This window comes from Oncorhynchus mykiss, chromosome 30 (assembly GCF_013265735.2).
Source record: "Oncorhynchus mykiss isolate Arlee chromosome 30, USDA_OmykA_1.1, whole genome shotgun sequence".
NCBI lineage: Eukaryota > Metazoa > Chordata > Actinopteri > Salmoniformes > Salmonidae > Oncorhynchus > Oncorhynchus mykiss.
The window spans coordinates 19115755-19129938 of NC_050570.1; the positions used below are offsets into that span (position 1 = coordinate 19115755).

The window sequence follows — 14184 nt, forward strand, 5'->3', positions numbered from 1 at the left end:
TACGCCCATCAGCCACTGGGAGAGAAGAACCTCACACCCCAGCAACTCCTTAATGCACCTTAGCACCAGTGATGGGCAAGCAAGGTAGGGCACAGTGCCGCAGAGCAGTGAGGGGTAGTCCATAGTGTCCACCTCACCCATGCCAATGTAACGGGATTGGTAATGTTTCCACTTGCCTCTAAAGAAAGGTGTACTCAATGTTCAAGCATTCTTATTGGTTGGTTCAACTCTGATGACAATAAGGTGTGTTGTGATTGGCCCCGCATGCAGATATGGGGAGATCGCGAACGTCAGGTCGCACCAGTATGAAAATGTGATGCAAGGGGTAGATCACGTTCGGAATACGGTTTTCTATTTTCTATTTTACAATGTGTACAAGTTTGCTGTACATTACTGATTTATACATGTGTGGGTATATGGTACCTGTTAGGGATTGAGGGGCTTTCTGGGATGTGCTTTGGCATATGATTACTGTAAATAAGTGTGTTAGCTAGCATACACCGATGTAATGGTCACATAAGCCCACTGCTAACGCAGTTGTTTTCATGCTACAGATTTGACCATCGACAGCCATCAACATCGTTAAGCCCTGCACAACTAACGTGCTGTTTCCTATTTAACAACATAAATAAATCATGCTCAACTGGGACCAAAGGCTGGGGTGATTTATTTAGACAAAACACAACGCAAGGAGAGTACGATTAACATCTGTTACACCAGGCCAGGTAGAGCTGACTGAGCCCCTGGCTGGCAAATGGGCAGAGACATGAGACACGATGGTGGTAGGCCTGATCACAGACGGCGATGGGACAAGGAGGAGGTCAGAGACCTGGCAGTGTGGTGCAAGGAAAACAACCTCTCCCTCAACGTCAGCAAGACAAAGAAGCTGACCGTGAACTACAGGAAACGGAGGGCCGAGCACGCCCCCATCCACATCGATGGGGCTATAGTGGAGTGGGTCGAGAGCTTCAAGTTCCTCCGTGCCAACATCCCTAAGGATCTATCGTGGTCCACACACACCAACACATTTGAGGGCACGACAATGACTCTTCCCCCTTAGGATGATTTGACACTGGTCCTCAGATCCTCAAAAAGTTCTACAGCTGCACCATTGAGAGCATCTTGACTGGCTACATCACCGCTTGGTATGGCAACTGATTCGCATCCGACAACAAGGCACCACAGTACATCACTGGGGCCGAGCTCACTACCATCCAGGACCTCTATACCAGGCGGTGTCAGAGGAAGTCCATAAGACCGCTAAATATTTAAATATACTGAACAAAAATATGAACGCAACATGCAACAATTTCAAAGATTTTACTGAGTTACAGTTCATTTAAGGAAATCAGTCAATTAAAATAAATAAATTAGGACCTAATCTATGAATTTCACATGAGTGGGCAGGGGTGCAGCCTTGGGTGGGCCTGGGTGAGCATAGCCCCCCCCAATGGGGAGCCCACAAAAGAGCTTTATTTCAGACAGAAATACTCCACATAATTCATCAGCTGTCCGGGTGGCTGGTCTTAGACGATCCCGCAGGTGAAGAAGCCGGATGTGGAGGTCCTGGGCTGGCGTGGTTACACGTGGTCTGCGGTTATGAGGCCGGTTGGACGTACTGCCAAATTCTCTAAAACAACATTGGAGGCAGTTTATGGTAGAGAAATGAACATTCAATTTCTGGCAACAGCTCTGGTCGACATTCCTGCAGTCAGCATGCCAATTGCACAATCCTTCAAAACGTGAGACATCTTTGGCATTGTGTTGTGTGACAAAACTTCACATTTTAGAGTGGTCTTTTATTGTCCCCAGCACAAGGTACACCTGTGTAATGATCATGCTGTTCAATCAGCTTCTTGATATACCACACCTGTCAGGTGGATATCTTGGCTAAGAGGGATTTGCTCACTAACAGGGATGTCAGCAAATTAGAGCAAAAACAATTTGAAAAATATGTTTTTTTGTGCGTATGGAACATTTCTTGGATCTTTTATTTCAGCTCATGAAACACGGAACCAACACTTTACATGTTCCGTTTATATTTTTGTTCAGTATAGTTAATAAAATAGCTATCCAGATGATCTGCGTTGACCCTTTTTGCACAAACTTTTTTGACTCATCACAGACGTTGCTGCTACTGTTTACTATCTGTCTTTATTCCTAGTTACATATCTACCTCAACTACCTCGTACCCCTGTACATCCACTCAGTACTGTAACTCCTTGTACATAGCCAAGTTATTACCTCGTACCCCTGCACATCCACTCAGTACTGTAACTCCTTGTATGTAGCCAAGTTATTACCTCGTACCCCTGCACATCCACTCAGTACTGTAACTACTTGTATATAGCCAAGTTATTGTTTACTCATTGTCAAATCAAATCAAATTTTATTGGTCACATACACATGGTTAGCAGATGTTAATGCGTGAGTAGCAAAACGCTTGTGCTTCTAGTTCCGACCGTGCAGTAATATCTAACAAGTAACCTAGCAATAAAACAAAATACTGCATAGTTTCTGTGTATATATTATTATATATATATATTTTTTATTATTACTTGTTGTACTTTTCTATTACTTCTCTATTTTCTTTCTATCTGCATTGTTGGGAAGGGCCTGTAAGTAAGCATTTCACTGTTAGTCTACACCTGTTGTTTACTAAGCATGTGATGAATACAATTTGATTTGATGCTGCACTGATCAGAGTGTGACTCATTAACATCCACACTAATGAAGAGCCTGGAGTGAGACACTAGGGTACAGATGAGGCTCTTGAGACACACACATAAACTGTTTTAACACGCCCAGACAAACACGCACACGCCCAGACAAACACGCACACGCCCAGCCTGCTTGGTTGAGCACTGCTGTTGGAAGTCTGGCACTCCTTCTCAGTCTGAGGAGTGACACACTGTCTCATTTGAGATGGAAAAACAGAAAGGGATTATCCGATGAGAAAAGAACGCACCTCCATCGACAGCGGAGCAGACAAAGACTCTGATGTACACTCTTCATGTGAACAAAAAGTGCCTCAGCAGCTGCTTGAGCCTGGATGCTTCGTCAACTCTCTAGGAAGAGGCCTGCACAGCCACACCATTAATTACTTCTTATCAGCAACAGGGAACATGCATAACAATGCAGCCAAAGCACAGCCTAGTGGCCAGTGAAATACAAAACAGAATAGATTCCAGGCAACATAATCAGCTTTTCCACTTTCCTTGCTGCGAATGTGACAAAGGCTAAGTGACAAGTATATAAATATATAAAGGTGTCTGTCGGGCGGGCGCCGGTCCCCGGCCAGCCAGTCATCAAGTCAGGCAGCCATTAGGAGTATGTGGATGCGGTGCTGGACTCAGTGTGAAGCTGGAATAATGGAGGAGTGTTATTACATTAATGAAGGACACTACACAGCTGCCGACGCACGGATTTGCATGGACTTTTCTTCTCAGCACTGGGCTGATGGCTGATTAAGATCTGCCAGCCAAATCTCCCCGACACCTTGCCTGCTGATGCAGAGACAGGACGACTGTCACATGAACCCCCCCCCCCCACACACACACTCCTACGCACACACATCCCTCCTCAAGCCCTTCACCCTTATCCCCCTCACCTTCTGGACTCCTCTGTTAGCATAAGTCCACTCCCAAAACAAAACTGCATGTGTGGAAACCATGGAGACACCAATGGGAGACATGGAGGCAGAGATAAAGAGGTGGGATCAGCCTGCGTTCCATACAGCCAGCTGGTAAATGTCCCCAAGACAGTAAATTAACCATCTGATTAGGAATTGAAACACAGTCAAGTAAATGCACACAAGGCATCCACTTAACAAGAGATTCGCCAATAAAATGTTAACTTGCCAACAGTCACTACATCTGCTATAGAAAACAAATCAATGCTATTCAAATCAGTGTTATTGAGTGTCATTTTTACAACATGACTTATTTTGGTTTTAGGTTCTGTCTTAACATTGATATACTGTACGTTGCTATCAAAGCATGTTAGTATATCAACTGTACAATACTCCATTTTTAAAAAAGGGCTAAATGTTTTGCCTGGACCTTTCCAAGGTCACACATGGTGTGAGAGAGGGAGAATGAAAGGGGAAGAGAGGGAGAAACAGAGAGAGAGAGAGTCGACAGGGGGAGAATAATTGGCCCAGCTGTCCTGAGGGCCTTATCGTATAGGAGGGGACCGAAATCTGAACTAAGGATCAACGCTGAACTCCCGAGCTGTCCCTCTTTAAGGCCCTGAGCCCTGTGGAGCTTCAAAGCCACTTTGTAGTGTCTGCTAATGGTGCCGATGACAGCAGCAGCGAGAAGCACCAAGCGGGTGAAATGTCCAGGCCAAAAAATACAAGTAGCAGAGGGAGGAACACTCCATAAAAACCCATCCTAAAATGACTGCCATATTTAACATTTGGCAGGAACAGCCCTCTCCAGTGTTACTTAAACTAAGCACTCAACACTGGGGCAGTACAATTATATACACTCTGGCCGAGATTCATCAATCATTTTATTTAACCTTTATTTAACTAGGCAAGTCAGTAAAGAGAAGAGTTCCAAAACAGTTTGATTCCCTGAAAGCCAGGAGTATGCTGAGTGTAACAGGGCTGTTTAGAATGTTTACCTTTACATATTTCTATGATGATTGGGCTATTCTTCCCTGGTGCCAGCATGTGCTCACAATTTCCACACCATCATAATATTAGATTTTATTGTTGCCACTCTTCTTTTGTGGCTATTCTTCAGTTGCGTGAACATGGAAAAACTCTGTCATTGCCTTGCCGTGCCCTTGTTACCCCACCCGTAGCATTTCAGGGAACATGAAGTTATGACAAGCTACAGGCTACAGGCCTGTGAGAGCTGGATTCTCAGGCACTTCAGCCTGGCCTGATTATTGCTTTAGTTTAGTCTCAGGGATCGAGTTTCCTTGGCTACTGCAATGGCTAAGCGAGAGAGCAGGACAGGACTGAAACAAAACAGAGGGGACAAGCTATGCTATTTATATGGAGCAAGCAGATCATTGTTTAAAAGGTTAATCTACAAGCAAGGGACAAACAACAGAGAAACCTGGGAAGTGTTGCTGCATGCTACTGAAAAAAGCCAATTTTCTAGGCCTGTCACATGGCTGAGTGGCTGTCTGCCCAGGAGACCCACAGCTCCAGCCAATGGTCTCCCAGAATTAGCTGGTCATGCTCTAGCACCCACAGACCAACCATACAACCATGTAATTACAAGGAGGAACGGGGCAATCACTGAAGTATGATGGTAATGCATACATTATATACAGACATATATATACATACACATACAGATATACACACACATACACACATAACCCTATACAGACACACACACACACACTAGTGATTGCAAAACACCAAGGCTATCTGCACACACACCAAACCACCAAGCGAAATTAAATGATGGCCAGAGCAAATCACTACTAAACTCTCACATAGAGAAATAGAGAAATGTACAAAGCAGAGCTCATTCCATGGCACAGTACCACCAGCGTTGAAATACTGCCATCTAACTGAACTCACTCCCCATGCTGCAAAGTCAAACTTCTCAAGCTGAGTAATAGATGTTCCATTCTGACAATAAGAACTCCTCGAGCTGAACTGTTGGAGCTGAACTGCCGAACTTCAAACAACCGACCCTGATATGTGTATGTGAGTCAGACGGGCGGATGAGTGTGCCATACTTTGAGCAGAAAACCTTGGATGTGTCCATCTTACGGGCGCCAAGGGATTGGGCCAATGAACAGAGTGGAGGCGCGGTCGTAGCGGTGCTGGGGGCTGAGCTCTGATGTTTGCGGCAAAACAAGTCATTAAAGGCAGGAGGATGTGCATGAATATTCACACAGAGATCCACTGGCTAGAGAGCACATCAAGGAGAAAAATCCCTACGCATTAAAACCCTGTCGGGCGGGCGGGTGGCACTGCTCTGAATGTCACTGACAGTCAGCCCGCCCTCTCTCTAAGCGAGGCAGACAGTGGGCCATTTTGATTGCTCCACCAGCAGACCAGGGGGTGAAAAACATTTACATGCAAATACAGATGACCCTCTAGTTATGAGCAGGCATGTAGTCATGGGATTTCTTAATGCACACGAACAGCAAATAACCACATAGGAGACCAGCAAATAGTCCTCCACTACCACCCTGAAAGAGGAACTACAGTATACAACATCCTTTTTTCCAATAAAATACAGGAACTACAGTATACAACATTCTTTATTTCCAATAAAATACAGGAACTACAGTATATAACATCATTTATTTCCAATAAAATACAGGAACTACAGTATACAACATCCTTTATTTCCAATAAAATACAGGAACTACAGTATACAACATCCTTTATTTCCAATAAAATACAGGAACTACAGTATACAACATCCTTTATTTCCAATAAAATACAGGAACTACAGTATACAACATCCTTTATTTCCAATAAAATACAGGAACTACAGTATACAACATCATTTATTTCCAATAAAATACAGGAACTACAGTATACAACATCCTTTATTTCCAATAAAATACAGGAACTACAGTATACAACATCCTTTATTTCCAATAAAATACAGGAACTACAGTATACAACATCCTTTATTTCCAATAAAATACAGGAACTACAGTATACAACATCCTTTATTTCCAATAAAATACAGGAACTACAGTATACAACATCCTTTATTTCCAATAAAATACAGGAACTACAGTATACAACATCATTTATTTCCAATAAAATACAGGAACTACAGTATACAACATCCTTTATTTCCAATAAAATACAGGAACTACAGTCTAGTGTATGTACAGTATATAGTATCCAAAAAAAGGCAGATATGCGGTGCCTCATAAACAGATTAGCTGTTAAAGCGCCATAATCCCCTCTATCACATATAACATATTCTTTGAGTATGCAGAACACTCACCAATTTATTTTCTACCTACAACCAAACCCACTCATCTGGAAAGATTGTGTTAATAATAGTCATCAAACATTCGCAGTCAATTTCCACAATTATGTTGTCCACCAACGACCACCAGCTCTTCAATCCATAATGCTTAACTGCACGACTGGAGCTAATAGAGGATGGCAGGTGACAGATTGTGGCCTGTTAGAAGGAGGGATGTGGGGGTCTTGGATAGGGGAGACCCTGGCTCAGACTCTGGCCCTGACACAGGCCATGTGATGCTCTGATTGGAACCCACCTGCTGTCCTGAGACCTGTTGCCTCCAGATGGCCCCTGGGCCCCCCTTCCCTCCATCACACGTTCTCTATCCTTCCCTCATCTCTGACTCAGGCCATGGCTCTCTGGCTGGCTCCACAGAGAGGGGGCAGAGCAGACGCTCAGCACAGCCAGACATCTTTGATTCCTCACACCAGAGATGCCGGCACCATACATTAATTGGTGCTTCGTGAACAGTTGATTTAGTGCTTTCGAGGGCCCACTTCATCAGAGTAAGCAGTCTACAGAGTCTATTATGCTTCTGCCCACCCAGTGTAATCCTGCTGGTCCTCCACTGCTACTGCATCTCTGCCCCCTGACACTGACCGTCATCCCCCTCCTCTCTCCATGTCTCCCTCCCCCTCCCTGGGTCTCTGTGAACATTACCTCACAGCTCGACTTCACCCATCACACAGGACACCCAGGCCTTGGCACCACTCCCTCCTCATGCCTCACCCCCTCACCCATCCCTCCCCTCGGTACAGTTTCTCTTCAGCCTGACTGCCTCACGCATGACTGGCTCCCCTCGCAGAGTGCAGTAAGCCATTCATTTCTTCAAAGCGGAAAACAAGTGGCACTGTACATGAGAAAAATAAATACAGCAAAACAGGCAGGCAGACAGAGAGAGAGAAACAGAATAGAACAGAATGGCCTGGTAATGAAGAGGACCACATTAGCTACTGGTAGACTACAGTACACTGAGAACAGAAGGAGGAGTCGCTAGGCTTAGAACGATAAACAAACACAATCTCATCGTTTCTCAGCAAACAAGCAAAACAAGCAATTGAAGGATATAGCCTCTCTAAAAAAAGGCAGCCATAAATGAGGAGTATGATATCTGTGGGCCTAAAGGGCACACACCCACAGCCTCACACTGTGGTGGTGAAGTGTGACTCAATCACTCCCACTTCCTCCCCATCCAACAACAATGGTCTGTTAGTCAGCAACAACACAATGAGAAAGAGCCAGGTTGGCCAAATGGGAAAGATGAGGCATCTAAGGTAAAAAGGGTATGCTTGTTAATTGTGTATGTGGAGTTTAACGGGAAACGGCCTGTTAAACATCTCTCCACATCTCTCCCCGGACTGACAGGGTACTATTAGAGCCTCCATGCAAGCCGCCTCATCGTGTGTGTGTGATTGTGTGTGTGTGTGTGTGTGTGTGTGTGTGTGTGTGTGTGAGCTAAAGTAAAGGGGGACCAGTCTGCCCACATCTTTCCTTGTGATGGCCCATCGTTAGTCTCTCCACTCATTAACAAACCTATATACGCCACATTGGCCATGTCGATGGTGGTACAGTCACAACCAACCTCATGCACCGAAGGGAGAGAGCCATGTCAGAGTGCCTCAATGACAAAAAAACAGCCTATATAAAGCATCCTCACACATAGACTGTATGTTCATTCATGTCCAGGAAGTAATGCCTCGTCCTGCTCCATCACATCTGCCTGCCTTTCTTGCACAATATCCTTCATGATGCACTGCCAAAGGCACTATGGAATTGTATCCATGGAAATGTGTATTTTCTCTGTAGTGGAATGAATCCCCCCTCTCCTACATCGAAACATGGAGAAGTAATGTATTAACCATACAGAGGGCTTTTTATTCAACAGCTAGCTGAGTCAGTCCTCAGAGAGACTGTAGCTTTGTGCTCCTCCATCACCTCAGGCTTATGTAACAGATACCCTTCACCTTCCCAGAGCCTCTCCACTGTTAGAGGCCACAGACACCAAATTATAACATAGAAGAAATATGCCTCAGAATGAGAATGAGCAGCAATGGGAAAGCCTTTGAGGGAAAATGAAAGAGCTCTGATTATTGACTATTTCAGGGGACATTATCTTTGTACCGCTTCGTTTATCCTCCTGCCTTGCTTTGGTATTGCACTAGATATACAGTACATTTAAGCAATAGGAGGTGTGATATATGGCCAATATACCACGACTAAGGGCTGTTCTTAGGCACGCCACAACTGTGCCTGGACACAGCCCTTAGCCGTGGTATATTGTCCATATATCACAAACCCCTGAGGTGCCTTATTGCTATTATAAACTGGTTACCAACATAACTAGAGCAGTAAAAATACATGTTTTCTCATACCCGTGGTATACGGTCTGATATAAGATGGCCATCAGCCAATCAACCTAATCAACCCACCCAGCCAATCAACCCACCCAGTTTATAATTTACATTGTAGTAATTTAGCAGAAGCTCTTATCCAGAGCCGTACAGTAGTGAGTGCATACATTTTCATACTTTTTTCCTACATTATTTTCTCCGGTTCTATTCTACATTCTATTCTCCTATAGCCAGTGGCCTTACCAGCCTGATGATAGATGGGGCAGTAAAGAACAATAACACACGAATTGACATTTTGTAGAATTTTTGTGCCATAGTTTAAAACTCACGAGACAACATATTACCCAGGGGTTGGTTATTTATTCTACAGTCTTTCCAGTGTCTAGGGTACCCAAACTCACATATAAGTATAAAGAAAACCTTGAGCGTGAAAAAGTGTGTGTACTAGAGATATATATGATCGGAGCCATATGGGGGAAAGGAGAGAGGGGAAATAAAATGGAAAGTGCAGATGATGAGGGAGAGTGTGATTAAACAACAGGAGGGATTGGTGGCTTTGTGACCTCTGGCCAGCTCCAGCCGCACCTCGCCGCAGGTGAGGGGTAGCCGCTACACTGCAAGCCCATTGGAGCCTGGGAATGGATGCCCCAGGGGTCACCGGCTAACCTGTTTATCTGCTGCCATAGCAACCCCAGCAGTGGCCTTGGGCAAACATAAACAGTGGTAGCAGCGGATGGCTGCTGGGCGCCGTGCCTAAATGGTGAGGTGAAATGGATAAAATACAAGGCACTGCTGATTCCTGCAAAGGAGCACACAGGAGCCCCGTCTGTCCACTCCTCACTCTGCAGCACGTACTGACACTGACCAAGCCTCTCATTCACCTTCCCTTTCTCCTAACGCCACGTGCTAAGTGGAAACATTGCTACGGTAAATTTGTCCCATTCAGAGTCCCAGTGGGCAGTGTCCTTCTCCTGACAGCCCAAAGAGAGGCCACACTGCTTGGGAGGGCCTGACATCAAGGTCCAGCGGGAGGGAGAGGGTGAGGGCTGGCAGAGCAGGTTAGCCTTGGGGCCCCCAGGCAGGCAGCTCAATAGTCAGGGGGTGGTAGAGATGTCACCAGCTCTCTCACATATGAGCCAGTGATCGGGCTACCCTGACCAGGTAACATAACCCCCATGAGGGGGTGGCGGGGACAGGATTGAGACCCCTGTGACAGGACAGGGGCACCTGTTATTTTAGCACAGTGGGCTCAACACTTGCTCTGAGGGGCGCTGGCCTGCGCGGCTGCTAGAGAGTGGAGAGGATACTAACAGGGCATCCATTCAACAAATCCTGGACAGCACTGAATCACACACACACACACACACACACTGTGGTAGAGAAACAAACACACACATTTAGGCGCACAGACACAAATACACACAGGCACACACTATGACAGGAAAACGAACAGACTGTGACAAACAAATTCTCCCTCTCTTTTTCTTTCTCTCTCTCTCTCTCTCTCTCTCTCTCTCTCTCTCTCTCTCTCTCTCTCTCTCTCTCTCTCTCTCTCTCTCTCTCTCTCTCACACACACTCACACACACACACAAACACAGTACTCAGACAGATCCCACAAATTATTATTCTGGTAGGGGCCTATTTTCTCTTATTTAATCCATCCTCTTTAGCTCTTAAAGTACAATGAGGAGATCACAGCATTTATCAGACAGGCGTTTCCCTCTGTTCTTCTCACCTAATTTATTCCTTATGATAGTTGTTGTGTAATCAGTGCTAGTGGGATGATGAGTGTACAAGGAGGTCGGAGGCAATAGCAGGGAGAAAGGTGTAGTAGAGGAACTCCTTAGCCATGAGAACACACAGCACAGTCACCCACTAAGCCAGTAGCCCTCCCCTCTCTCTCTTCTTCCATTTTCTACCATTCTTACTCGCTCTATTCCATTCTATTTTCTCAATTTCTCTTTCTCTCTCTCCCTCTACACATAGGCAAAGAAAACAATGGCATGAGGCTGGAACTGTAGGACAATAGCCCAGCATCTGGGAACCAGGAGAGTTAATTTGTGTATAGGTGAGATCTGCAACCTGTGGCAGAGCCCAGGGAGAAAGAGAGGCCTTTCAGGGGATTTTAAAGAGCCCCTTGTCCTTAGAGCCTGATTGACACATGTGAGTGAGGGGAGGGCTTGTGCTATTCCCTTGGTTATATCTTAGCTTTCGCTGGCTGAACAGAACTGTCTCCTCTCCCTAGCCCCCTTTTCTCTTCCACTCTCCTCTCTTACACTTGGGCTCATTATTGGAATGCTCTGACCCTTGGGGACTTCACTTACTTGTCTCCCTTTCCAGGCCACAAACCTCAGGGCCCCTACAAAAGGCAGCTCAAAGGCAATTTGAATTTGAAACAGGAAGCACAACAAAAACGTGCAGCTTTCTCCTGAAAGAAGAAACTTTGTGGAGCTCAGTGCCAGCAATTCAAAATTAGCCCTCACATAAAAACGCACATTGGATTTTGACACTAACTCAGTGTACTGTAAAGGCAGCAGCTGCTTCAGAAATAGAGGGACAGAGGAAAGAGAGAGAGAGGAGCCCGAGGGGAGGACAGGTGTAAGGACACCTGGGGGCCATTGGGCAGGATCACAGATCAGCATGGACAACCACCAGCAGTGCCACTGGACAAACACCAGACACACACACCAAACACAGAGAGGGCTGCTGCCCTCATAGCTACTGAACTCTTCATGTGAGAGAAGAGTAAAAGGAGTCATTTCTGTGCATTTTAAGAACATTTTAAATTATATTTAGTCAATAATAATAATAATAACAAATAATAATAAGAATAATATGGTTTAATGCATTGGAATAATAGGCTAATTGGCTAATTATATCATAGCCTGATATTGCACAGTAATAAATAAATAGCCTATTATTTAAAAAAATAGTAAACATGTCAGTGTCAATTACTTCTCTATAAATAGGGAAGGAATAAACATAGCATACTTTTTTTATAGTCAACAATTAATAAATCCCGCTGTCTGTAAAAAACATGAAATCTTCATGTGGTTTGGACATGGAGCTACGCAGTATGAAATCGAGAAACTAACTACACATTGATAGTAAAACTAGGTAGCCTAACATTAGGCAATTGAACAACATTTTAATTTATGTCGCAATAATGTGTGTCATTGTGATTAACTGTGAAACTCTCCCTCCCAGGGAAAATACCAAGGCCAATTTCAAGTAAGTTCCCTACATTCGTTTGAGCCATTTTCAAACCCATGACAAATCATCACATTTGATTATATTTGGAACAACATTGTACCCAATGCATCGGCATGGCGCGACCGGAGGCAATGTCCCACAGCGCGCACCACCACCCTCAAACACCGGACCCAACGTTGGACAGCTCCGTTCACTTACCGCTTATTGTCGCGTAAAGGGTGCGCCCGGAACGCGGCGGTCACACAGTTCTTGCCTCTCTCTACAGTCTGATTTCCCCTGGATTAATATCCAGTATGTAAGAAGAGGAGAGAGTGATCCGATGTTTTCGTCAAACCTAATCCTAACCTAATTTGTAAACTACTAGCCTACTCCTCTCTTTCGTATCTGTCTCTGGCAAAAAAAAAAATCCTGTACGGCAGCGTGACATCCTTAAGACAACTGTCTCCGGGTTGTGTTTTCATATACACCCCGCTACCTCCCAACACCACCTGTCCCCGGTGGAAAACACACCACAAAGCGCTTCTTATGTCGCGCCACGACACATGGCATTCCCCTATAGCTCTGCAGCAATATTCCTCCTCGGCAAGCCGTCCGGAATCAAAGTAATTTGTAATTGCTGGTAGAAGTGGCTGATGTAGAAGGACTGATTGCAATAACAATCCATGCAGTACCCAGTGTCACTGAACCAGCTGTACAATAAGACAATTACATATGTTTCCGTCTCCCGGCCTGCGCTATAGCAGTTGCGTTATCAATCATCTATCCCCACAATAGTTATTTTGTGCTCGATGTAGCTGCGCACGGCTGGTGCTCTTACCAGTAGAATGTCATTGCTGCATCGTTTTACTTCGGGTCTCACTGAAAGAAAAGGCTGTTCATCAGTTTGGAATGCGCCCCTTTTCCAGTATGCTCCAGCTTCAGGATTCTCCGGGAAGGAAAATCCCATTAATCGGTTTATTAAAAATATGTAGCCTAATTTTTTTCTGTGGTTTACCCCTCAGGAGCTTTGTCAAGGTAGGCTCTGTTTCTCTACTAACGGTGGAATACAGCATCTTCAGTAGGCTACTGCTCCCTCTGTCACCCACAGGGACAGAAAACAAGGCGATACCAAAACCTGAAGCAGAATTATGCAGTGACTGGAATGGAATTAATTCATAGTTGGGCTAACGTTTAGGCCTAATTAGGCAAATTATTTTATTCTTAAATAAAACATTAAAGGAATGCTTTGGGATTTTAACAAGGAAGCCATGTATCAACTTCTCCAGAGTCAGATGAACTAATGGATACCAAGCAGTTTGAAGGAAGTTGCTAACTAGCGTTAGCACAATGACTGGACGTCTAGGGTAACAGCTAGCATTACCATAGACGTCCAGTCAATGTGCTAACACTCGCAAAACTAACTCTAACTTCCATCATACTGGATACCGAGACATAAAAATGGTATCCACAAGTTAATCGGACTCCAGGGAAATAGTTGAAGGTCTTCATTACCAGAATCCCGAAGTATCCATTTTAAAGTCCAGGTAGCAGATAATGGACCCTATCAGATATTTATGTAGTTCGTACTGTACATTGCATTCAGAAAGTATTCAGACCCCTTGACCCTTTTACAGTTTGTTCCATTACATACAAATTCTAAAATTCATTA

At 44.7% G+C, this 14184-nt stretch overlaps 1 protein-coding gene across 4 annotated transcripts in view; it reads right to left on the minus strand.

Moving 5' to 3' along the window:
* The window catches only part of LOC110522756 (semaphorin-6B), a 142306-nt gene extending 128688 nt beyond the window's left edge, over positions 1–13618 (minus strand). For 2 of the 4 annotated variants that reach the window (XM_036968406.1, XM_036968405.1), the window contains exon 1: positions 13354–13618. In XM_036968406.1, the coding sequence (XP_036824301.1) occupies positions 13354–13482 (129 nt within the window). In that variant the 5' untranslated portion in view covers positions 13483–13618. Of the gene's footprint in view, positions 1–12734 lie in introns of all 4 variants that reach the window. The other 2 variants (XM_036968407.1, XM_036968408.1) reach the window with 2 other exon arrangements.
* Positions 13619–14184: the final 566 nt, after the last annotated feature.